Genomic DNA, 25,933 nt, shown 5'->3' with positions numbered 1-25,933 from the left:
CACCACATGCTGCAGCCCTTGACAGCTTTTTCTGTCTCTTTGCTCTTGGAACTGGCCTCTGAGACAGAAGTCTCCCAAACCGTTATCAGAACTGCCCCCTTTCTAGGAACATTCTTTGCACCTTGCTGCTGTTGACAGGAGTCCTCCCCTCCCCGTATGCCAGACCTTTCCTAGGAGCTGGGTCAAGACTGGGATGATGCTTGCCAGCAGGAGAACCATGAATTAGGTTCCACTGCAGAGGAAAAACTCATCGGAGGCCCATAGCTCGCCTGGGGCAGGCTCATAGCTCTGCAAGCCCACAGCGGGTACGCCCACAGCCCTGCAAGCCCACCTGCCAGCCTTGCTTGGGCAGCCAGCTGCAGGCTGCCAGCAGCGACTGAATCTGGGACTTTTCCCGCTTGGGAGGGTGGTCTAAGCAGGGGCACTGTGTTGGCTTTATGCTGTATCTGTGCTGCAAATTAGGAGATAGGTTAACACTCATGAGTAGTCAGACCTGGCACTTTTCATCAACTTGAAATTGATTATTTTTAGAAATTGTTGTTAATTACACTCTCAAACCAGAAGGCACATCCTCAAGGTACAACATGCCAGCTCTTTGATCAGCACTTCATAAAACAAGCACCATTCATTACTGCAGCCTGTGTCAGCTCATTAGGAGTCATCTTCATTGCAAACTGTGCTTGTCAGTTATGCATGAAGTCCTGGAGCAGGAAGCCTTGACAGTAAGAGAAGGGATAAGGCAAGGATTTTGTAGCTAGGTCTCAAACCATATACAGCCAGTTTATACAAGGGAGGCCTTGTAATGAAGGTGCAGACAGTGATGAGCAGAAGAGATGGCCCAGCAGCCGTCTCCAGAAGTGATGTGGGTGTATCAAATGGGATGAGTTTTTGTCATTATCTCATCTGAATCCTTAGACTAGTACCTGTGTTTGAAGTAGGTTAAATAGGAGTTTATATGCACTAAGTTTTTTTGGAGCTTAGATACACAATCGGGTTGGCGTTCCTTTCACGCCAGGCAAAATGCTCCTGGTTAAGCTGCCTTTTAGTGTGAAATCACCTTCCTAACTTCAAACAGGTACAAGGGAAATCAGACCATCCTTTAAAATCAAGGACAGTGCACGCCAAAAAAAAGCTGAGAATGTGCTTAAGACACAGGGATATAAATAACTCTAGGAAGAAGTTTTCTTGGATGACATTGATGACTGTGATCTTCTAGGGGCTTACAGTCATGACTCAGGGTTGAGAGGAGACGCTCTACAACCCTGCTAAGGGTTGGGTGGGACTGCCACTGATGGCTGCGGTCACGGAGGTGGTTTCTCGAGCCCACTGCTGCTCTGTGGCACTGTGTGTCAGTGCCAGCTGCTGTGATCCACGCTGGCAAACTCACTTGGGAAAGGAGCCCAAAGAGGAAGTTGAGAAGCTGAGAATGCACTGACTTTGAGGCTCACGTCTGCTGGCTCTTTCCCTGGATGAGGAGGTGACTCAGTGCTGGGGGCTAAGCACCACAAATAGCATCTTCTTGGTCAGAATGGGACCAAATTCTAATCTGACAGGGAGAAATGAATCGGACGATTATCTTTGTAATGGATGGAAGGATGCTGAAAGTCTCTGGCTTAATAGTTGTGGAGACTGAAATCCTGTGTTTATCTGAGCCTACATTTATCTCTAGCACAAACAGCCCCAGCGCAAAATTCTCTGACATGGCTGTAACATGTCTCTTAACTCTCACCACTGGAAAGCCCACTGGATGCAAAATGTCAGTGTTTCAATTAGTGTTGTTATTTGTTGTTCAGACACAGTCCGATGATTTAATGTATAGTTGGTGTCTCAATCCTTAACAAGCAACACACTGGAAAACTGTTGTCCGTGAGGCTGCCCTTCCCCCATAGAATAATTGTTCTTTATGAGCTTATAGGGGACTGGGAAGTGAAAGACTTTTGGTGGTAATTACAGCTTATTTTTTTGGTAACCCACTGTTTCACGGCTGATTTAGAACTGCCTGAAGAGAGTTTAAGAGCCCTTTTGTCCTGCATGGAGAAGAGACAGAACATCCCGCTTTCAGACCACCGGGCTGGGCAGTGGTGCCTCGTTGCTATTCCGCTCGTAGCTTCCTTAACTCTGTGGCAGCTACATGGAGCTGAATCATGGATACATGTGTGCAGGGGACTAACCTGAGACCACTCAGCTTGTTTCATTGGTTAGCGGAAATGAGACGACATGGACATGCCAGAGAACAGGCGTCTCTAAGCATAAGGGTTGCAAGTACAGCTGCATAAAAGCTTGGGGAAGCTTGTTACCGAAGTCAGTGCAGAGTGGAGCCGTACCTGCAATTTATTCCCCTGTAAATGGGCAGTAATATATCCCAAGAAGTGCTTTGAAGTGTAACCAGCCAGGGCTCAGAAAGCATTACAGACCCCCCATGAATATTAAGCATATGCTGAAAGTCCAGTACCTGTGTAGATGCTTCCGTGGGTCAGGACCTGCACTCAGTGCTGCATTTGCAGGCTCAGACAGCTGTTTGTAGTGCTGCTGCTCAGCCAGAGTCCTTGTGAGGAGATGTTTCTACCCCAAAAGCCCTCATCTGGCTCTGACACTTTGCATCCAGGGTGCTCTTGGTCAAGAAGGGAAAATATTTTTCCTTCCATATTCAGAGCATGCCTCAAGCCTTTTGGCTTGGGAGCTCAGCTCACACCACAGTTCCGCTGCCAGACATGGGCCTATCATGTTTTATTTTCTGTTTATCATACCAAGAAAAATGTATCTGCATTTCTCAGCAGACATTTTCTCTGCAGTATCTCCTTTGTGGTCCCAGAGTATTTTTTCCCCCTACTGACTCATAAGCTTTGCTATGTGTGCTTGCGTTTTGCCAAATCAGAAGGCTGAGTATGACGCTGGTTTGGAGAAGGTCTGATGAGGCCCTGCTACTCCAAGTCCAAAGGTTAGTGATAATGCAGGGTTTTGCAGGAGGCTCTTTAGGCTGCACATAAGCATGTCTCTTTCTGAGAGCTTCTGGGCAGCCCAACTGGTGGGTTGCAAACGTCCAAGCCTGATGTTAGAGGCATTGCCAATGAAAGGCAGAAGCATAAACTTTCCAGGCTGGCAGCAAAGACCGCTTACACAAATTGTTGCTGTTTGAGTGTTCTTAAAATGTTTTTGAACTTAAACTCATTTTTTTCCTAACTTTTCCCTGTGACATGGCAGGTGGGTGCCTAGAATACTAGAATAATATGACATTGCCAGTTCCCTGTCTGGATTTATCGCCACTTTTTCAGACACGTCCTGTAGGGCCCATGTAGCTGGTCAGCACGGGAGTCACACTGAGATAATCCTGTCTCCGCTGCCGCTGATCCTCTGCAGGGGACGGAGAGCAACAACCGGTTAGAGCCAATCTTTAGACTGGATGAAGAGGCTATATAAAGAGGGTCTGAGTCTACTTTCATTTACATCACCACAGGTTGATATGGACTCATCCAACAGCAACCAAGAGCAAGCTTCAGCTTGCCGTCATTTGGCAATACGGCGCTGCACCACTGAACTGTGGGGAAGCAGCGATGATGGCGTCCTGCTGATTGAGGCAGCTGATGAACCCGCTGCAAGTGGCCCTGGCACGCGAGAAGGACACAACACACAGCAGCACCTCGGGGCACAGAGGTGCACAAAAGCGCTCCCCCACCGCCAATCTGCTAGAGCTGTCTGCCCCCTTTTCCGCCCTGGTAACTTGGAGCATGCCAGGTGCTCCTGGGTGCGTACGTGAAGTCGTGGGTGGGTTGAATCCTTAGGCTGAGTTCAAGTACCAGTCAGTGGGGCGAAGCTAGAGCTGGGAGGGCTGGTGGCTGTAAGCTGCAGCTGGTGAGCATATGGTTATGAGCTCCAGCAGCCTGGTCAGGGAAACCACAGGCAAGTAGAAGTGGAAGAGAAATGACCAGCAGGGACTGAGAGTGGGAGAAACAAGGGAAGAGTAACTGTCCTCCAAGAGCAGTTTGTGGTGACAGAAAAGCACCACAGCTCTTTGATTCTCTGGCTTTTCTTAGGATGTCAGGGTTCCCCAACTCAACAAAATGACAGGGCATGTGAGATCTCACACTGCGTTTACAAAACAGCATGGCTGGGGATGCATGTCCTCTCTGTCAGCATGCAGACCACAGAATCCAGCTTTTGTGTATTTATCAGCATAGCACTTTTGCATGATTTAAAAGTAACACCAGCTTTCTGATCCTTTCTCTTTTCCCAGATATCCTGCTGCAGCAGACAGAAAGCTGACTTTGAGGTTACAAGTGTAGCCACTGAAGTCAAGCAATGCACAGGCGGGTTTTCACGCAGCAACCTGCCCCACAGGTAGGGAGCCTGCAGAGCTCTCGAGCACTCTTTAATGTGCATGTGGGTCGCATCTCCCTGCCGGTGCACCCCCCCAAAGGTCATCAGAGCTCCCAGGACACCTAAGAAGTCAGATCACTGCAGTGCAAGCTATGGGTACTCTAAGTGCTTTACTTTTCACTATTACGTGTACGCCAGCAGGCTCAGGTTGCTTTGCTGCTTTATGCACGTTTGCTACATCTTAAACTAACATGCAACTTCAAACTGGTTTTGTTAAACCGATTCATGCAGTAGCATGGGTAGTTTTCAGAAAATTAATTCTGCTGGAGCAGCAAGTTACCGCATGTCAGCTGAGCCGCGGGAACTGATCACATGCATGCCCTTTGCCCGTGCATGAGGGAGATGAAGGCTTCTGGCTGTGTTTCTCTGCGGGAGGTGGGGTTGCGGGCCTTCGCCTTGCAGTTGTAGCAGCCTCAGAGGATGCACAGACGGGCTCAGCGCAGCCCCTGCCAGAACCTTAATGCCGCTCGCTGCACCCTCAAAGGCAGGCCGGAGCCCTTCCCCGCGGAGGGGCTGAGCCGGCTGCTCCCGCTTGGCTTGGCGGCTGCTGGCTTTGCCCAGGGTACCGGGCTGGGCTCTGCGGCTGCCTGGAGCAGGGAGGCTCACCGGGTGCAGCCGCCCCTAGATCGGAGCTGCTCCTGCAGCCCTGCTTCCTCCTCCTCCTCCTTCTCCTCGGGCTCGGCCCGCCGCGCAGTCCGCTGTGCCGCGGCAGCAGCCCCTGCGGAGCGGCGGAGCAAGTGAGCTGGGCTTGGATGGGAAGGGACGTGCCCCCCTTTCCCCCCCCCCCCCCCTTTTCCTCCTCTTCCCTCCCGGGGGCTGCAGCCCTGCCCGGCGCCCGCCCGCTTCCCCCCACCGCACCGCTTTCCTTCTCCTCCTCCGTCGCTTGGGGAGCCCGGGCTGTGCGCTCCGCTCGCTCTGCGGCTTGCAAAACAGCTCCTGGCTTCGCAGTGCACTTTTTTTTTTCCCCTCTGACACTTGGAGTAGCTAATTGGATAGCCAAACACTAACTGCAGGGGTGGGATTACTTCATGCTCTTGTAATGCTGTTTTGCTGCTCGATTTCGGCCCTTTTGCGTGAAAAGAGTCTGCCCTGAAAAGCTCCCTTGCCCATCCTCTGGGCGCGGAGAGGAGGAAGGCGAGCGGAGTGGAGCTGCCGTGCGGAAGCCGTGCTGTGCCCTGCTGTAAGTTGGTCCCTTGAGCAGTTTTGGTCTTGCCAGGTCTTTAGTGTTTAAGAACGATTTCCTCGTCTCGTTGGTTTTAGAGGCGACGTGCTCTTTCGAACGGCGTATTCAGCAAGTCCCGTAGTAATTACAGTGTTGTGCACAGTGGGGTTTCTTCATCTGGCAGGTTAATGCTATCACTAGGGCTTTTTTCTTTCCTTTTTTCCTTCCCCCCCCCCCGAGACTTCCCCAGAAGACGTGAGGTTGGCTGCGGCAGCAGCGCCGTGCTCGCTGTTTGCAGAGAGCAGGCTGCTTTCTCTCGCCTCGCGTATGCTGCGTTTCTCAGTGTGCTTCTGAGGAGGGAGTTCTGCCTCCTGGCGCGATAGTTTGTCACGGTGCGGAGGAGCGTTTTCTTCTCTCTGGTTTCCCTTTAGATTTTTTTTCCCCCCCTTTTTCTTTTACCTAGAGCTGGTCTTCCTCAGAGTTTGTCTGAGAATGGGGGATAAGGAAAGTGCTTCTGTAGGTGGCATCACCTAAAAATATTTTCTAAAAATACAGTGTGTCTAGATATGCTCTTTAGAAAGTTTCCTACTGAAGACAGGCAAGAAGTTATGCATCTTTTTAAAACAAGAAAAAAAAGACTGAGGAGGAGGAGGAGGGTCCTGGACACTCATCCGTTTAGGCTAGAAGTCAGCAGGATGCTTAAACGTGGGTCTGCTTCCAAGAGGAGGAGAAAACTGTCTGGGACTGGTGCTTGGGTGAGGTGGATGCTTGTATGCCCTGCTGAAAAGGCTGTGCAAAAGGATGGTTTCTGTCTCCTGCTCCAAGCCGTGCCAGCCTCCCAAGGGCAAGTTCATCTTCCCTGCGTATTAGGCGGAAGTGAGATGCAAATAGTGGTGCTCCCGAGGAGTTCACGGATCCGTCCTGTCTTTCCCCTGCAGGTGTTTTTTCTTGCTCTGAACTGGCAATTACAGCAGTGAAGTTGGGAGGAAACTATTAGTCTTCCTTCTTTACTGTAAATGTTTTAGCTAGAGAGTAACCCTAGAAATAGTTACAACTAAGAAGTATGGCTTTGTGCCTCTTAAACCTGGGCTTCCCCGATGGTGTGCTCTGGGATGTGGCCGGTCTGCTTTGCTTGCCTGAAATAGTTTTGATGCTGTGCTGAGAACTCCTGTGCGGTCCCTGGAGGTCTTCCTGCGTTTGGAGGAGTTTGGGACTTAGCAGCTTCTTTTCTGCTCCGAAAGGTAGCACTGTTCAGTCGGAACTGTCATTTTTATGTGGAACTGAATGTTGTCCTTTGTTGCAGCCTTTGCCCCACCATACCAAAGGTGGTTTTGATTGATGCATTAAAAAAAAAAATTGACGTTGGTTCTCTCAGCTGAAGTTCTGAAAACGTGATAGCTGCACGGATAAGCTTCTCCCCTTCTGCTAAAGCAAAAACCCCGGTCTGTTTTGATGCTAACAAAAATCATTTAAATGCTTCCCAGACTTGGGGAACCTGCAGCCTGGTTGTGCTGGCACGCTGGAGCAGTGGTTATCTTGGACTGCCTTCTCCAGTGCGGTTAGAGGGGGCTGGCAGGGCGGGGAAGGCAAAGGTTTTTGCTGAGGTTATTCCGTGTTGCAGAAGAGCTAGAGCCTCTCCAAAGAAAGTGCTGCAAGCTTAGTGCATCTTCCTGGAGAATATTTCTTTCAGGAAGGAAAGGAAAGATGGAGGCATCTCCTGCCTTGTTCAGTGCGAGGAATAATGATTTTCTCAAAGTGAGTTGTGCTGGTTGACATCCGCTGGGATGTTACTGGGGAGCAAGTTGTGCTTTCTTCATTCATGTGAAATCTTGTGTGACTTGATATATCATGTATTCCTATAGGATAATTAAATCAATAGTCAGAAAACAGCAAGATGCTATCTTTGGTATGGCAGTCATTAGGGCAATGAGTGTTTTAATTATCATCCCTTTACCTCCAGTGATTTATAACTGGAGAGGAAACACTCTTTTGGTTATCTTTAAGGATTTAACTTTAAAAAGGGCAAACTGTTGTCATTTATGGAGTGTTCAGCCGCTGTAATTCTCTTCTGCAGCTCTCCACTTTGCAGCATCGTTAACATTATGAATTGTAAGGAGCGCTGCAGAGGACTGGACTGGGCAGGCAGAGGGCTGGCAGCCGCTGCGCTGCTCCACACGCTAGAAGAGAGCACGTGTCCTAGGGCCACCAGGAAAGGGGCTGGGAAAGCTGGGGCAGCATTTGTGAATATAACTGCAGAGCATGTTGCTTGTGGCAGGGAGCTAAGCCCAAATGTATCCAAGAGTCCCGTCTGTCTTGGCTTCCGTGATGGGAGCTGGGGAGGGAATCGGGATGCTGTGCAGGGCGTGTGGTACTTGGCCGTCCTCTGGCTCTGTCGCAGCCTTGGGGACACAACTTCAGCAGCCGTTTGTGTGTGTGGGGGGATGGTTCTGTGGTTGCGTATCCTCTGTCGTCTCTCCCAAAAGGAGAAATACATGTTGGCCGCTTCACCAGCGCTGAGCTGAGCTTGGCGTGCTGTGGCAGCGAAAGCTAGGCTGGCTCTGAGCTTGGGGATGTTGTTTGTCCACCGTTCTTGCCTTTCCCTTTCGACTTGTTTCAAAGCTCTCCCCGCTGCCATGTGAGATATTAAAGGTCATCTTTACGGTCAGGTCTGGCAGGCGAATGATGCTGTATCCTGCTGAGGCCGTGTAAAATGTCACAGCCCTTCTGCTGGAGGGCTGCAGCTTGGAGAGCGGGATGGGCCAAGCGGCTGTTCCTGCGGCTCCCAGCCCTGGGCAGGGGAGGGGAAGAGCAGTGCCATGCAATAGCAGAGATGCAGTGGTGTGGCTGCGGCACTGAAGTGTCTCAGGCAGAGTAGCCGCATGAAATGGATGAAACTGGTTCCTGTGGTCTTTGCTTCGCTGTGGTGCTGGGCAAAGCTGGGAGAAGAAACTCCCCAGTAGCTTCAGGTGGTGCCATTTGACTCCCTTGCCCTTCCTCTTTCTCCCTGCACAGAAGGAAAGGTTGGCAACCCAGGCAAGTGCTGGGATGCTGTTCAAGCAGCGCTTCACTCTGCTATACGTTGTCGTGGAGGGCAGGGGATGGGATGCGGCTGGCTGGGACCTTCCTCTGGGTAACCTCGCTCCAGGGTGGTGACTGTACAGGCCTCCCTCTCCGGGGAGCGAGGGTCTGCTCTGCTGAGATGCCTCGCTGTGGGTGGTAAGGGATCATACCACGAATGGTTGTGCTGTGGTTGGGCCCAGTTTGGAGGGATGGCTGACATGGAAGCACAGAGCGAGCTGCCGGGGTGGGAAGCTGGGAAGAACTGAGCAGAGAAGCCATTATTTTCAGGGTGCTTCCAGTCTGACTTGCTTCCTTTGCCTGCAAAGCTGCTCCCAGCCTGGGCTCTTTCTCCTTTCCGCGATGGGAGCCTTTTAAATTCGCGAGCCGGGGCTGGAGCCACGTGGGGAAAGCAGGGTGCCGCTCTCGTAGTGCTGTCAGCGCAGTGGCATGGCACATGTGAGAACTGCCTGCTATTACCATCTGGCACAGCTTGCTCTGGGGTGGTGTGTTTCCAGCCACTGGTTAGAGAACCTCGGCTGTTAAAAGCTTGAATAAAATGTACTTTTTGTAATAAATTGATAGCTTCTTTATTTTGACGTTTGAAAGCTTTTTATGTATTAGCTACAAGTAGGAACTGAGGTACTTTTTTTTTCCATGCCAAGAAACTGTGAATTCTAGTTCTGAAGCAAAATGACCTACGTGATCTTTTTTTCTGGATGTCTGTCAGAGCGTATTTAATATGAAACAAGGCTTGGGTCCCAGGATTTGTTCCTGTGCTTCAGATAGTCCATCTACATGACAGCAGAGTTGAAAAGGAAAACAGGAAATTTAAGTACAGTTGTTTTCTTTTGATGACTGTGAAGGTCAAAAAGAGACATCGAGGCACAAAGGCTTCCCAGCTTGCAGGGAGAACGGGAGAGCTTTGGGCTGCAGGCAGTGGCTACGTGATGCTATCTTCTTCCTAGGAACTTGTCCCCATTGCCTGTTCTCCTCCCCAGCTGTGGTGGGTTACAGAGCACCCCTGATTAATACCCTGTGTCTGCCTGTGGAGTCACCCTGGTGCCTGGTATTTTGGGGGGTGATGATTTAGATGCATGTGGTATAAAACCCTGCCCTTACTCTGTCTTTATTTACAGAATATATCTGGGGACAGCATCGCCTCAAGGCACATAGTGCCTGTGTGATGGAGTAGACTCAACTGTGGCAGAAGAGTCGTCTGCCTTTTAGACCATCCGAAGCGACACCTACGCAAGCTCGCGGGCGGTAAGAGCCTGGCAGGACAACTGCCTGTCTTGCATTTATCATTTTGTATAGCGCCAAGAGTGTGCAAATAAGAATAGGAGGCTGCAGAAGTCTCTCTGAGCTGTTCGTTCTGCTTCTTTTGCTTGCAAGGTCCCCTTTCTTTGCCACGTTGATATGTCATTAAAATTGGAAGAGTACAGTTGCCCTCTGGCTGTGCTCCTCCAGCTTCTTAGATTGGGCCTTTTCTTTTCTCTACTTTTTTCTCCAAAAACATCCCTTTTTTAGCAGTTGAGTAAAGAAGGGAAATTGGACTAAGGTCTTCCTCAAAATGCATTGCTTGAGTCATAAGCTGAGTGTTTCTGTACTGCATATTAAACCATGTATCAGACTTGGTTGGGTACTGTAAGGCTATTGCACAACCCCCCCCCTCCCCCCCCCCAAAAAAAAAAAAAGAAAGGCAGCAGATTGAGGTGCTCAGTCCGGCCTCCTAAGCTGTAATTCAGCAGCTAGGAGGAGAGTGAGCTTCAGATGTGCCCATAACCTATAGGACCACAAACAGACCAGTCCTCTCCCTCTTTTGGGCAGGCTCTTTCTCACCTCTGAGATGGGAGAACTGTTTTTCCCAAGCCCCCAAGAGCACAGTCATGAGACTTGTTCATTAATGGTTAGTGAGTGCTGGAGGGCTTTTGGCTGCAGGGTAGGGGTGAAAGGCAGATGGGTTTATTTTATCAGTGGTATCCAGAGGTCTTTTTGTCCTGGCTGTCATAAGCATAGACAAAAACCTCATTTTTGGTCTTGAAGTGTTAGCTATGTTGTGACAGTGCTATGGGTGTTGTTATGCATCCCCCATCCTAATGAGCAGATGACTCAGACTGATGCCAGATGGGTTAAATTGGGCACTGGCTCCAGGTGATGTTGAGGAGCATTAAACCCTCTGAAGCAACAACCTGTTTACTAAATCTGCTTCCCATGCAGGTCCCAGAGCCCTTTCTGTCTAGGGAGCTGAGGTGAGCAGTAGGTTTGATGTTCTGGTCCTTATGGTGTTGTTTGGTGGGATCCTCCCTTGGTTTCATGCTCAGAAGCCTGGCAGACCCTATCTTCTTTTTTCCACGGGTGAAAAGAGACAGCCCCTGAAGTTGGTACGTGACAAATGAATGTGGGGGAGTATGTCTGTTTAGGATTCCTATTGCTCTTTGCATATTTTACTGTAGTGGAGGTGAGATTACCATTTTAAGTACAGTAATCCTCCCTTGGGGAGGAAATCCTCCCAATGGGGGGGGGAAAAGTAATCTGCGTCTCTTCATGGAAGCAGTTAGAAACGATCATTGCCAGTGTGCTGCTCCCTAACACAAGAGGAGACGGTGACTCAAAGGTGGCTGGTAGTTTTATTTTGTGGCTGACTTCCATTAAAAGAGGAGTGGTGCTTGAGACCTTCAGGGAGTTACTGACTGGCTTGACAGGGTGTTTCTTGGGGTTGTTAACCATAGGGTGAAACATCACAGGAACCTACATAGCAAAATCAGTGAGGGTGGGTTTCTGTGAGTCTGGGTGTTGAAAGTTGTTCTCTTCATTCAAAAAGGGCAGATAAAGCTTGTATTTGCGGTTAGGAAGGGAGAAACCCGCTTTGCAGGTCTGGTAGGCACCCACTTCGGCTTGGGCAGGCTGGGGTGGCACCTGTTTGTCCTGGTGCTTGCTTTGAAGAGGATGAGGAAGGCAGCTCCACACATCAGTACCTTGAGCTATCATTTCTGGCTGGATTGTGTCATATTTTCTCCCTGCTCGCTTACAGCCTCAGAGGTTGATTGCTTCCTAGGGAAATCAGCTCTAGATATGCAGAAGCTGGCTTGGGTTTCCTCATATGCAAAATAGGTTTATAGGAATGGTCTGAGCTCCTTTATAAGTAAAATAGTTTGAAACTTAATGAAAGACATGACTGTGTAACAGCAAAATATTATCAGTGAGTTACTAGCCTTCTCATTAACAAGGTTAGATCGTTGCCTGCTAACAAAATTAGTTTGCTTTGCTCATCTGACACTCCCCAGGCGGAAGAGTGGAAGGAGAGCAGCAGTGCTATAGCATGATGGAGTCAGTTCAGGGAAAAGCTTGTTACCTCTCTTTTGTTTTGCACTCCTTTCTCTTTGCTGGATCCTTACAGGAACCTGGGGTCAGGCTGTCTGAGGTACGTACAGCTCGGCAGTTTGTATTTAAGTAGTTGTCCTTTTCTTGGCGAGAGACTTTCTATAAAAGGACAAATTCCTGCTGGAATCCTCACCTGCCGTTTTCCCTCCCCTTAATTCACTTGCTGGTATGAGTTAAGATACTGCTAATACTTCCTGTTCTTTCCCATTTTTCTGCTAGCGTTTTCTTCTAGCTCAGTTCAGATATATTTTTTCCTGAACCTGAGAGAACTGATATTGGGTAATGTCCCCTTTTTTTGGAAGGGTGCTAGGTTTACTGGGACTGAGGCAATTCTCAGGCTGCGGTCCCTGTACCTTAGAGTTTGCCTGTCTAATCGGCAGCAGCAGTGAAATATCACTTGTCCAAAGTACGTTGCAAGGTTGCTGGATGTACTGCTTCATCAGTGCTCCTCCCCTACCTGTGTGAGCTATTCGTAGGTGACTATCTGATAGACTCTTCCCTAAATAAGAACCAATGGGAAGAAATGCTCAAATACCAGTTCGTTTTGTAGCCAGCACTGCGTTTGTTTAGCATGCAAATCCAGCCGCGGAGATTTGACTGCTGTTTGGACATGCTCCTCTGATGCCGTGCGTCTGTATTATGAGAGCTCATGATGAACAGAATGAGGCTGTGATCGCTGAACAGACTTAAATTGCTGTAGCTGGTTTGGGGCAAGATTTCAGAGTCTGTCTCCAACTTCCTTTGCTTGAGGAAGGAATGATGTATCTGGTCTTGCTTGTGGAGCATCAAATTGCTCTGCAGATGTGTGGTGATTGTAGGCTGCATGGAAGCTACTTGGACAGCAGTTGCTTTCAGACACTTCTTTGGGCTGGTGCATGAACTGAGATGTCATTTCACCACGCAGGTCTTAGCGATGCTAAATCTGTGAAGTAGATGCACCTACCTTAAACGGTGTTGAACCCTTGTGTGGATACTTGCAATGTGATGTAGCCTGCCTGCACGGGAGCTCTTGCTGATCTGCTTGCCTCCCCCGAGGGTGAGGGTTGGGCAGCCCGTTGAGCTAAGCTGGCTGGGCTGCTGTCCACAGCGGCTGTCCTGCGCCTTCCCGTTCCCTCGCTCTGGTTCTCTTGTGGTGAATCAGTTCAAAGAGCTGAATGGACAAAAAGCCATCTATTGCTGTTGCAAGGTGGCTTTTCTGATGGTTTAGCTCCTTGGCTCAGCCACACTGGTGTGGGTGCAGGAAAGGGGTAGGTGCTTACTGCTGGCAGTGGGGTGGAGGAGCAAACTGCAGTGTGGTTGGTTCAGCGGGACTGAAAAACTGCACCTTGTGTGTCTCATCTGTGCAGTGATGCTTTTGACATCCACTGGTGTCAAAAGCTGTGTTCCAGCAGCTTATGCTACCACCCTGCAGGTATTTTAAATCTCCTGGTGCAACTAAAATAACATACTCCCCTGAGTGGATGAAGTTGTGCTGCTTTAAAGGAGCTTATACTGCTTATGGCTGTGCAATACAAGAAAGGAAACTTCTTAAATCTTGCTCTGTGGCCTGGGCTCTGAATGAACAAGTTGTCATATGCACACAATTCCTGCTTGCTCAAATATAGAGATTTAAAATCCCATTTGTTACTTCTAACTGTGTCAGTAATCCAGCAATTAAGATCAGATATCCTGAACTGCAAATGCCTCTCTGAACACTGTGTCATCAGACAGCTAGCGCGTAAGCAAGCATGGAGCGCGTGTATATTGTAGCCCTGGGAGGCTGTGCTGTGTTACACTTAACTATGACGGTGCTGCGTAGGAATGCTGATTCCCCCATGGATCTCCTCTTCTCTTTGCTGTCTCAAGCAGTTCAAGGATCAGGTACTGGGGGAAACGGTAAGGGCTGAACAGGAACAGAGTTGTTGTAATAAGGTTTATGCCTTAGGTCTCTGTGTAGTCTCTTTGTTAAAAAGCAACTTGGCCTTTACAGCTTGAGGCTCGTGACCCTTTCTGAAATGCCTGCTGCTGAATACCCATGATGCCTATGGAAGTGCTTAGTCTGCTTCTGAAAGCTGCTGCTTTTGCACCTTTGCTGAATGCTGTAAAGGTGCTGATTCACGAATGGGGACTGCTGATGCTGGGTTGTCTGAGGCACCTCACCGGTCCTCCCTTGCGGCTGTGGAGATGGTCAAGGTGGGCTCAAATGATCCGGCAGTGGCTGCTGCTCAAAAGGCATCTGGTGCAGCTCTCCTTCTGGGGCAGCTGTGAGGCAGGTCAGCTCGCTGAGCTGGCAGCAAAGGGCGCATGGTTCGCAGGCACGTTGGGTGGTCTGGGCCTCAAGGGAGATGGGTTCACCTCTCCCAGGCTGTGAGCTGCTAAATCACAGAACTGTTGAGATTGGAGAGAGACCTCTGGAAATCCTCTAGCCCGTCCTCCCTGCTAAGAACAAGGTCACCTACAGCAGGTTGCTCAGAACCATGGCCAGCTGGGTTTTGAATATCTCTGAGAATGGAGACTTCACAGCCTCTCTGGGATATCAGTTCCAGTGTTTAACTACCCTTAGGAGTAAAAAGAAAAAAAAAAAGTTTTTTCCTATGTATAAAAGGAATTTCCTGTGTTCCAGTTTGTGCCCATTGCTTCTTATCCTGTCACTGGGCACCACTGAGAGGAGTCTGGCCCTGTCTTTTTTACACCTTCCTATCAGGAATTTATACACATTGGTAAGATTTTCCCCCCTGAGCTTTCTCTTCTCGAGGCTAAACAATCCCAACTCTCTCAGCCTTTTCTCATAAAACAGATGCTCCAGTCCCTTAATCATCTTTGTGGCCCTTTGCTGGACTCTTGCCAGTAAATCTCTGTCTTTTATGTACTGGGGAGCCCAGCACTGGACACAGTGCTCCAGGTGTGGCCTCACCAGGGCTGAGCAGAGGGGAAGGATCACCTCCCTTGGCCTGCTGGCACCACTCTCGCTAATGCAGCCCAGGATACCATTGGCACATCCTTTGCCACAGGGGCACATTGCTGGCTCCTGGTCAATTTGTTGTCCCGCAGGACGCCCAGGTGCTCTTCTGCAGAGCTGCTTTCTGTCTGTTTGGCCCCCAGGCTGTCCTGGTGCCTGGGGTTATTCTTCCCCGGGTGTAGGACTTTGCACTTCCCTTTGTTGGTCTTCATGAGGTTCCTGTCTGCCCATCTCTCCAGCCTGTCGAGGTCCCTCTGAACGGCAGCACAACTGTTTCAGACACAGTCAGTGTCTCTGTATTCCTTCTGGGTCACCTGTCCTTGCTTCCACCTCTTGTACGCTTCCCTTCTGTGTTTGAGTTTAGTCAGGAGCTCCTTATTCATCCATGCAGACCATCTGCTGCTGTTGCTTGACTTTCTGCTCATTGGGATGGTCTGTTCTTGGGCTTGAAGGAAGTAATTCTTGACAATCAGCCAGTTCTTCTGGACCCTGCTTCCCTGCAGGGTTGTATCCCATGGGATTCTTCCAGGCAGATCCCTGCACATGTGAAAGTCTGCTCTCCTGAAGTGTAGGGTTCTGATCCTGATTTCTGCCCTGCTCCCTCCTCTCAGGACCCTGAACTCCACCATCTCAGGGTAACGGCAGCTAAGGCTGCCCTTGACATTTGTCCAGCTGTCTCTGACCAGCTCTTCCTTGTTTGTAAGTACGAGGTCCAGCAGAGCATCTCTCCTCGTCGGCTTCTCGTTACTGTGTCAGGAGGTTGTCATCAGTGCATTCCAGAAACCTCCTGGATTGCTTGTGCCCTGCTGTGTTGTCCCTCCGCGCATACTGGGATGAATAAAGACCCCCACGAGGATGAGGGCTTGTGAATGTGGGGCTTCCTCCAGTTGTCTGTAAAAGGCTTCGTCTTCTACTTCTTCATCAGGCAGCCTGTAGCAGGCACCCACCACGACATCGCCCGTGTCTGCCTGCTCATCCTGACCCATCAGCTCTCGGCTGGCTCATCACCCGTCCCAAGGCAAAGCCCTGCGCACTCCTGCTGTGCACTCACACCGAGGACAACTCTCCACCTTGTCTTTCTGACCTGTCCTTCCTAAGAAGCTTGGATCCAGCTCTCGTGGCACGTCTGTCACCTGAGCGATCCCACCATGTCTCTGGGAGGGAGGTGAGAGGAGGCAGCGTCTCCTCGTAGCATCCCGGGCTGTGGGCTGCGGCAGCCTGCGGATTGCCGGAGTCGTGCTCTGGCTGCACCTTGGGCCTCTCCCCTAATCGGTTTTGAATTTCCCACGTTTTAATTCCACTGAATGCTCCTTAATTCTTGTGTAGTCAAACAAGGAAAGCTCTGTGCAGAAAGGCCTCTTTAGACTTTTATTTTGGCAAATCTAAAAATACACCTTGCTCACTGGGGCTTGTGTGGGGTAACCATAGCAACATGGCTCGCAGTAGCAGGGTTAAAAACAGTTGCACCAGTTAAGGGAAAATAGAGCTGTTAAGGCTTATAAAACCCTCAAATTTATAAGAAAAGAGCAATGAACAGTATGCATGATACTGTGGTCTGCAGGTCATCTTGTGTTGATTTTTAAACTGTTCCTCCTCCCCTAGCAAAACGCATCCCCGATATGTGTTAATGAACCCTTCTGTTTCTGTAGAGCATTGCATATCATTTTCGGCGCTCTCAGCCCTGCCTTGTTGCTCAATGTGATGCAGCAGCACTGGGTACCAGCATGTACGGCTCCAAAGCCAACAGCGGCAAAGCCAAATTATATAAATGGTAGATGTGTGAATGCATCTTATTGAGACTAAAATGTATTGGTTCAACGAGCAGCCTGGCTAAAACTTGGAAAGCATTTTGGGGATAGAAGTTCCATCGGCAGAGCAATTTTGGCCTGCGGTGTTGGCCTGTAGAAGGGGGCAGATGCATCTTGAAACTGAAGCACTGAGCCAAAGCTGCTTAAAATCAGTGGTGATGTTTTCACTGATGGTTTAGGCTTGCTCTGAGGAAGCATTCCTGTTAAAAGCTACCAGATGAGCCTGAAAGCTAAGGGTTAATTTTGTTCAAAACACATCTGCTTTAATTGTCTGTGCTGAGCACTGGCTAGGGTCAGAGGGAGCCTCAGCTACCAGCTACGTGCTACCAACTGGCCTCATGTCCTCGGACACAGTGAGTTGTGCTGCTGCTCTCAGACGTGTGCAGGGTCTTCTCTTCATGTGTGGAAGGAGTTTGACAAAAGGATGGTGTGTTGTGGAGCCCTGGACTTCAGGTTAAGCCTTCAGAGTCTCTTGTCACTTGTACGTAAATAAATCAATTGCACAAAGTAGGTGGTTCCTGCTCCAAAGTGTGTGTAACTGAAAGGGGATGTGTGTGTGTGTGTGTATGCAGATATAGGGGACAGGCTACAGCACCACTGTATGTGGCTGTCTGTGTTCAGCTTTGTCTACAACAGGAGGATTTTAGGCCTTCAAAAAGGAGATTTTTGGAAAGCAGGATGAAATTCAAGCTTTTTATTTAAGGAAGTGCCAAACTTTCTTCCGTGCTAGTCATAACACCACTTTGCCATCTATTTTACCCCAGCGTGTTTAAATCCGTGACGTCTCTCTTTAGCAGGTTCCCAGTTCTGTTAAAGTGAAGTGAAAGGCCTATTTATCTTAAATAGCCTTGTGGCCTTGTGCTGGCTGCCCTTCCTGGCATACCGGTTATTTATCATCTGCAGCAGCGTTCTCCTCTAAAACTGCATCCTCAGACACGTTACAGAGCGAAGCAATGCAGTCACGAAGGACGAGGAAGGTGCTCTCAGAGGAGCTCTGCATCTCTATGGGAGAGGATGGTGGGAAGTGCTGGCAGGGGCAGCAGGAGGAGGGAGAGACTTCTGCTTGGGCTGGACCCTGCAGTGGGCTGAGCACTGGGGGATAGTACTTGAGAGGGTCTGGCTGGCTAGAAACTTTTCCTAGAGCAGATCGGGCGATCCCTTTCTGCAGAAACTTAGAAATAATTTTAATTCAAGCACCTTTTTGTTACAACTCTCAAAAAATATAATGGAAGTATTCAGAGTGTCTTTTTGCAAAATATTCTGAAGTTTCTGCTGTGACGTAGCAGGTGTTTTCCCTCCCCAGCTAACCTCACTTCACAGCCCTGGTGTGCTGATGCCATTTTATGTTTGTCCGGTGCTGGGAAGGGCAGAGGCTCAGGTGCAAATGGGCCTCAAGCTGTTGCTCTGGGAACAACGTTTCTAATGGTGGCGCAGAGCGAACAGCACGAATGGTGACTACTAGCCTCTGGGCTTGAACCCGATGGAGCCTGGCACGTGGGGCCCTGGGGATGGCTTCTGTCCTGCCTGCGCTCCCCAAGGCCAGGGCTGCTGAGCTGCAGGCTGGGTCTGTCCCACTGAGCCCGAAGAGCCACTGGAAGGATGGGTCTGCCCCAGAGAAGGATGCTGGTCACTTGCTGATTTTCCTTGTCCTGAAGCGTGGAGCTGATGTTGGCAGGAGGAGGAGAGTCTGAGGTTAAAAACTTAAAAATGGGTTACAAGTGGTGGATGCGACCTGGATATCTGCGCAGAGGAAGGAAGCGGAGGCTGTGCAGCTGTGTTTAGAGGATGCTGCGCCTGCTGAAAAGAAGCAGCGGGGTCTCTGGAGACAATTTAGGTGAAGGAAGCAACAATGAAGTCACCAGTTGACTTGACTCGGCTGTGGCAGGAGGTGCTGTTAGCAGTGCCGCCATGAAAGGGAGGTTCAGATTAAAGGTAGCGACAATGCAAACAGACACTTCTATCTTGTGTGCACAGGGCACCAGCTCCTTCCTCTGGGCTGGCAGCCTGCTGCTCGCCGGGGCTGACCTCTGGCTGCCCGTGGAGCAGCCGTGCACGTGAGCTGGGCTATCTTTAACCCAGCTGTCACCAGAGCTGGATCATTCCCCTCCCTGAGAACCGGTCTTTCCCCTTTGCTGGGTGTGAGCCGAAACTTCACCTGTGTTCAGAGATGTCCTGGTTAAACGCAGGCTGAGCTGTCAGTTTAGGAGCTCTGGCGCGTCGGCAGGGCGGGATTTTGGACGGATGCAGCGGCGCCGACGTTAGTCTCGAGAGGCGGCAGGAGTGACCGGGCAGGCGTGGGCACAGGGTGTCTCCGGTGCCCCTGCTGACCCAGGCCGTCGTGGCGCCTGGACTCCCTTTGCTGCAGTTGGGCTGCCAGCAGGGACTCGGGGGAGAAAGCTGGGCATCCTGGGGGAGTGGCGTTGGCCCAGGAGGCGGAGGTGTAACCCACCGCGACCACGCGGCAAAGCCTCTTGCTTGCAGAAAAGCCCTGTACAAAATGAAGATTTGGGTTTTTAGACTGGTTTAGTCAAACGTAAATTCTTTAGGATGGATGTCTTTAACTCTGTTTGAATTGTGGCTTGCATCAATTTGGGTCGAGGTGGCTATTTGGTCTGGAGGTCTCCGCACAGCGTGTTTTGCGTAAGTTACAACAAAAGTATGCTTGAAACTATTCTGAAAACCGGGCCAAGCTGGGGAACAGGCAGAGCTTGAGGTAGGGAGGCCAGAGGGAACGCTTGAATGAGACTGGTGACAAATCTGGCGGTGCATGATGTGCCAGGAGGCTCCCTGGGCTTGGTCTTGGGTCTTCTGCGCCCAGCCAGGCCGGTTTGGTGGGTGAGGGCTTGGCCATGAAGCATGGGTGGCAGGGATTTAAAAGGGACCAGAAAGCTGTGTGCTGTAGTAGCATTGAGCTGTTGAAATGGTTTTCTGGACTAGAAGGACGTGTGGGTAAATAGCTGAGGAATTGCTCTGTGACTCTGAGGGAGGCGAAGCCTGGTCTCGTTCGCTTCGGTGGATGCCAGTTTGTCTGTAAGTCTCATCAGGTGGGAGGGAAGAGAGCAGTGAGATCTCGCCCCGCTCCGCAGGCTGCGTTATTGATCCATGCGTCTTGAAAAAGAGCGTCCTGAGCCTGGTCCTTTCTACATTGTCTCTTCTTTAGCTCTCTCATCTTCTTTTGCATGTGGTGCGAATCCCGCTTCATTCAGCACTGCTTTTCTTGCGTCATTTTGTTTGCAGGAAAACTGGGGCACAATTTGCATCTGGTCCATAAGCTGTCTGTGGCTCTCTCTCTGGTGGCTCCTGTGTGTGCTGAGTGTCCATGTGCCTGTCCCTCTTCCTTACCAGGGATGTTGCAGAAGCGAAATTGCATACTTGTCCTGTTTCCATTCCTACCTCTTCCCCGGCTGCAGTGGTCTCCTGTGAAACGTGTCCCTGCTCTTCCAGCTGACTCTCTCGCTGGTGGCTGCTCCCTGCACGGGGCTTCGGAAGGGGCTGGCAGTGCTGCAGGGGGTGGCATGTGCGTGTGTGTAGGGAGAGGGGAAGAGGCAGCGTAAAGAGCTACTGTTCCTCATCTGTAAGATATCATGTCAAGAGGAATTCTTATAAAGTGTGCTTACCCTCTTCCTGCAAAGCTAAAATTAGTTCTAATTAAAAGGAGGGTAATCTCTGTGCATGCTGCAAATTAATAGAATGTGCGATTAACTTATCTTGCAGTGCTAGAAGTGCTTGAAAATTACTTGGAAATAAATGTAGCTGTGTATGTGGTTTGAATTTTTAATTTATGTTAATAGTCCAGTTTTGAATGAATTTTAGATGATGGACCTCTGATTCTTTTCTTTAAATGACTCCTGTTTCTGCAACTTAAAGTATATCTTTCCAACTCTCCTCTCTTTTTTTTGTGGTAGGACTTGAACAAAAATGCATAATGCAATGAAAGCACTATGAATACACCCCATGTCCACGACCATGCTAAAGCTTGTCTTGTCCCTGTGATTCAGGCATGCATTGTGAGCCATCCTCTCCATCTTCTGCTGTCCCCTCCGAATGGAGGGTTGGAACAGATTCCAGAGGGTTAAGGGATAGATAGTACGTTAGATCGTCTTGGCGTGAGTTTTGAGGGGCAAAACCCATTTTGTGGCTTTTTGCTTGGTTTTGGAGGTGATAATTCAGGGTCGTAGTTGTTCTTGAGCATTTTGAATGTAGCTTCCTCCTTTCCAGACAGTAATCTTTTAATATGTGACTTTCTCTATTGCAATGCCCAGATGAAGATAAAGAGTTCACGTTCCTGTTTGGTTTCCCTAACAAGAGAGGATTAAAAGTCCATAGGGAAAACCCAGTGTGACTTTTGCATGAAAAGTCACACTTCCATCTACCTCAAGCCCTTGCCCCTTGTTGCAAATTCAGGGGAGTCAGGATTTGGCTTAGTACTAATTTGGGATGTAGCATGTTCGTTCACCACTCCACTGGGATAGCATTGGACTAGCCAATACTGAACTATTTTAAACTGTTCCAGCAACGTTTTTAAATGAAAATAGCAGACATCTCAGAAGTTTCCCATCCCTGCCAGAACATTGACCTTGTGAGGCTGTCTTCATCTGAAGCCAAATCTTCCAAAGAGTGGCTGTTTTCTTGATACTTTGACCAGGAACCTCCCTTCAGCTTCCTTTCCCTGTTTGCTCCCAAGCTGTAGGGACACACGGGTGTCTCTGGATCCAGATCCAAGCCTTCCTTCCTGGGTCTGTGTTGATGGCCCCATTCCCAGTCTCCCCCTGCGCTGTCTCTGTTCAGTGGGAAGTTTTGGTTGTGCTGTTCTCAGGTTCTTATCTTGCAGTGCAGGAACTTGCTGGGGTTTTGCTGTGTTTGAAGCAGTTGTCACGTAGCACACTGTTGCTTCTGGAGTAGCCGGCGCAAGGTCTGGCTTTTCCATTCCCACTCTCTGTTCCTCTTGTGAGTCTCCTTGGGTTTGCTGCTCTTCAAAGTGGTCCTTTATGCACGAACTGTGGCATCTGTGGCTCAGGGAGGAAGTTCTTGATCCCCAAACTCAGCATGTCCAGATCTCTGTGCTGAAACTTCTGCCTTGGAAGATAAGCCCCATATTGTTTTTCTTGCCGCCGCAGTTTTTCTTGGCTGGAGATGGCTGTTTTCTGCATGTATCTGGCAGTCGGGTTGCCCTGAATGGTTGATTTCTATGTAGGAAGAACAAGTTTAATGAAGAGAGCTCATTATTTTCTCAAACCAAGTTAGTGAGACTAGGAGGAGATAGCAGAGAGTGGAAGGAAGGGCAGCAGTTCATACCAGGGGAGTCTTGATGTGTGTGTGTTTTGTGTGTCAGCTAATGTCTCGGAGTTGGTAGTTGTAGTTGTTGCCTGAGGTCATGATCCTGTGCTCTGAATGCTGACTCTGCTTTAGCCCTCTCTCAGTCCACCCTCTCCTGCCATCAGTACTGATGTTCTCCTTCCTGAGGATGGTTTCTCCCCATCTCACCTAGGCAGATGCTTTAAATCGCACTTATTGGACAAAGCAGTTGTGCTGCAAAACTGAACTTTCTCCCACCTACTGTATTAGCAGACTGCTCTTCAGACTCTGCTGATCTGGTTCTTGTCTTCTCCCTCCATTAGTCGTCTTCAGCAGGTTCCTGGGGCACGACAACTCTACAGCCTTAGCTTTTCTGAACAACCCTTTTGGCATTGTTATTAAATCACTTTTTCATCGTAATACCTTCTTCTTGGGGTTTCTTCTGCGTAGGTCCCATCTGATATTACTGCTTGAGCTGGGCTTGTGTGTCTTTTGGCATGGATTAATGCTGAAGGCAATGTCACCATGAGCCCTAGCATACTGTGCTGTGACCTGCTACACTGCTTGGATTATGTTTGGGCTTTGAGAAGAAGGCTGGAAAGTGATGGAGGGCTTGTTTTTCTTCCACGATTTAATGCAGAGCAGGTCTCTTACATGTGCTCTGAAGTTGAAGGGGATAGTAATTGCTATTCTACTGTTGCAAAGTGCTGGGGAAAGAGATACCTGTGGTAATTCTGAAGGGCAAAGGGCAACTCTGCTGGACTTGGAAGGATTATCTGCTTTGGGGAAGAAAGGAAAGAAAAGGCAATGAGTGTGCTGAAGCTGCTGACAGTGTAGTTCTGCAGGATTCTTCATCTTTCTCCCTAACAATAAATGCAGTTCTGTCCTGGCCAGATGTGAGGAATTCCCCAGCCAGTCCCTCATGGAAGGCTTGAGTGTAGCTCCTCTGCCTCCACCCCACCGTGTCGGAGGCAGCCCCGCTGCCGCTGAGGGTGCGCGGGGAAGGCTGGCCAGGCAAAAGCCCCCCCTGAGCAGGACACTGGTGATCTGGCGAGCCAAGGAAAACAGATGTTCTCTGTCCTGCCCAAACCCCAAACAAAATGAAACAAAACAGTCAGCCAAAGAGCTATAAAAACTCTCCCCCCCCCCGCCACCTTCTCCCATGGTGCTCTTAAGTTGTTGACAGTGTGGAGAGGCAGCCTGTTCCTCATTACAACAGTTGACAAATTGACCTCTGCTGAGGAGGGAGAGTTCTTAGTGGTGCAGACGTTCTTCATCCTTGCCCCAAGGCCTTATAAAGTGTGTCCTCCTCTTGGTATTGTGTTGTCTTTCTAGTTGTCTCTTCCTCTCCCCTTGTGGCTTATTCTCACTCCCCTGTCCCATAGAGCTTCTTTCTTCTGCTGCCAGAAGGCCTTGGGCCACCACCCGAGTCAGGCTCTCAGGATCAGAAACAGGAGTGATGGAGCTGGTTGGAGGTAAGGGAGAGGATGTTCTCAGACTGGTGCTAGGAGGTGGGAGAAGGAGAAATTGGTGCTACTACCCTCTCGAAGAAGAGAGACTGATACATTTACTTTTAGCAGTGCAGGAAATATAAGCAGAAAATACATTTCTGTTTGAGTTTATCTGGTGTCTTCCCAGCTCAGTGCTGTTTTGTGCTTGTTAGCGGTATGCTGAAGGGAGTAGCGGGGGGGGGGGCAATAGCATGTTTCTGAGGCTCTCTCATATAAGTGCAGCACTGAGATGCAGTCCTGAAATGCCCTGTAGCCTTGTGCTTCCCATTTTGCAAAGCAGTCAGTCTCCCCTTTTATCTAAAGCTGCAGGAGAAAGGAAGGACCTCAGCTTCCAGTTTTAATCCTGACATAAAACTGAGTGTAGAGCAAGAGGGCAATGTTTGGAGAAGAGGCTGTGTGGATGGCTGGGTAGAGATCTTGGCTTTGCAGACCAAGTAGCTTATCTTGTTCTAGTCTGCTTCCCTGGGTTATCAAGAGGAGGACAGTGTAGCTGATGGATTTAAGATACCCTCCTAAGGTGTGGAAGGGATAGGAAAGAGAGGAACCAGCATCAGCAGCTTTAAATGAAGCTGAGCAGCCTGCCAGTACATCTTATGGAAGATCCGTAAGTTCCAGTTAAGAAGATAAGATCTGATCAGTTCCAGGCTGACTGGGGGATATTTGTGGTGAACACTTCTCCCTTCCCCCTAAGAACCTGGACATTACCAAAGCAAGTGAGGAAACAGCTGAAAGACTGAAATGACTGTAGTGTTTCAGCAGCCTGTGGTATACTCTGTTCACTTCCTCCCTTGAAGTATTGCACTCTTTCTGTTGTGGTGTTGACCAGCTGCTGCATTTCCCAAAGTTGGAGACTTTGGATAAAGGTGCTACAATAACTGATTCACTGTTCCTGGATTTTTCAGTGAGATGCTGTATAATCTCACCTGTAAGTACTGCCAAGCTCCATAACAGCTTCCTATGGAAATGAGTGTCTTCCTCTGGAGACTCTTTGAAATCCTTTTGTCAGATGCTGCTCCTCGAAGGAGCTTTGAGAGCTTTAAGAGCTTTTTAAAGACTGTGTTGCTGAAAATAGCTGGTAACACTGTTAGATTTCTTTTTTTCATGTGCACGTTTTAAAAATGTTTGTTTGCATGTGCTTCCTGATGGGGAGTGATTTAAAGCTAATGTAGCTCTGTCCCAGCTGGAGGCTAGTCATCAGCTGGGTCTCCCTGCCCTGTTGCTGGTGGTTAGACCTCGGTTCTAGCCCGTGTCTGGCTTTGTGGTCAGCTAATGTTTCTGAATTGGCATCCCAACTCTCTCAGCCTTTTCTCATAAAACAGATGCTCCAGTCCCTTAATCATCTTTGTGGCCCTTTGCTGGACTCTTGCCAGTAAATCTCTGTCTTTTATGTACTGGGGAGCCCAGCACTGGACACAGTGCTCCAGGTGTGGCCTCACCAGGGCTGAGCAGAGGGGAAGGATCACCTCCCTTGGCCTGCTGGCACCACTCTCGCTAGTGCAGCCCAGGGTACCATTGGCACATCCTTTGCCACAGGGGCACATTGCTGGCTCCTGGTCAATTTGTTGTCCCGCAGGACGCCCAGGTGCTCTTCTGCAGAGCTGCTTTCTGTCTGTTTGGCCCCCAGGCTGTCCTGGTACCTGGGGTTATTCTTCCCCGGGTGTAGGACTTTGCACTTCCCTTTGTTGATCTTCATGAGGTTCCTGTCTGCCCATCTCTCCAGCCTGTCGAGGTCCCTCTGAACGGCAGCACAACCCTCTGGTGCATCAGCCGCGCCTCCCAGTTTTGTATCATCAGCAAACTTGCTGAGGGTATGCTCTGCCCCATCATCTAGATCATTAATGAAGATGTAAAACAGTCCATACTGGACCCTGTATGGACCCCTGGGGTTCACTGCCACTGATCACAAACCTCAGTTGTACTGTTCAGCCACTTTCCAGTCCACCTCAGTGCTTGCTCATTTAGTCCATGCTTTATCAGCTTGCTTAAGAGGATATTTTGGGAGACAGTGTCAAAGGCGTTACTGAAGTCAAGGTAGACAGCATCCACTGCTCTCCTCTCATCTACCAAGCCTGTCACTCCATTGTAGAATGGAATGGTTAAGCATGATTTCTGCTTGTGAATCCACGTTGACTGTTCCTCATCACCTTTTTGTCCTTTGTGTGCTTGGAAATGGTATCCAGGATTAGTTGCTCCATCACCTTTCCAGGGATTGAGGTGAAGCTGCCTGGCATGTAGTTTCCTGGGTCTTCCTTCTTGCCCTTTTTGAAAATTGGAGTGAGATTTGCTTTCTTCCAAAACTCAGGCACCTCTCTGGATCACCATGACCTCTCAAAGATGTCCCAGGTTGCTTGTCCCTGCTTCCACCATCTGTATACTTCCTCCTTATGTTTGTGTTTTGTCAAGA

At 49.5% G+C, this 25,933-nt stretch overlaps 1 protein-coding gene across 3 annotated transcripts in view; it reads left to right on the top strand.

Annotated features, from left to right (window-relative positions):
* Nucleotides 1-19,033: 19,033 nt before the first annotated feature.
* LOC112983393 (ankyrin repeat and fibronectin type-III domain-containing protein 1-like) overlaps nucleotides 19,034-25,933 on the top strand; it is a 311,760-nt gene continuing 304,860 nt past the window's right edge. For 2 of the 3 annotated variants that reach the window (XM_064520675.1, XM_064520674.1), the window contains exon 1: nucleotides 19,034-19,363. In XM_064520675.1, coding sequence (XP_064376745.1) covers nucleotides 19,275-19,363 — 89 coding nt within the window. In that variant the 5' untranslated portion in view covers nucleotides 19,034-19,274. The remainder of the gene's footprint in view (nucleotides 19,364-25,933) is intronic. The other variant, XM_026100490.2, reaches the window with a different exon arrangement.

The sequence above is a fragment of the Dromaius novaehollandiae genome, chromosome 14 (genome assembly GCF_036370855.1).
Source record: "Dromaius novaehollandiae isolate bDroNov1 chromosome 14, bDroNov1.hap1, whole genome shotgun sequence".
In the NCBI taxonomy this organism is placed as follows: Eukaryota; Metazoa; Chordata; class Aves; order Casuariiformes; family Dromaiidae; genus Dromaius; species Dromaius novaehollandiae.
The sequence above is the reverse complement of the archived record's forward strand: the minus strand, read 5'-3'. Positions and strand labels throughout refer to the sequence as shown.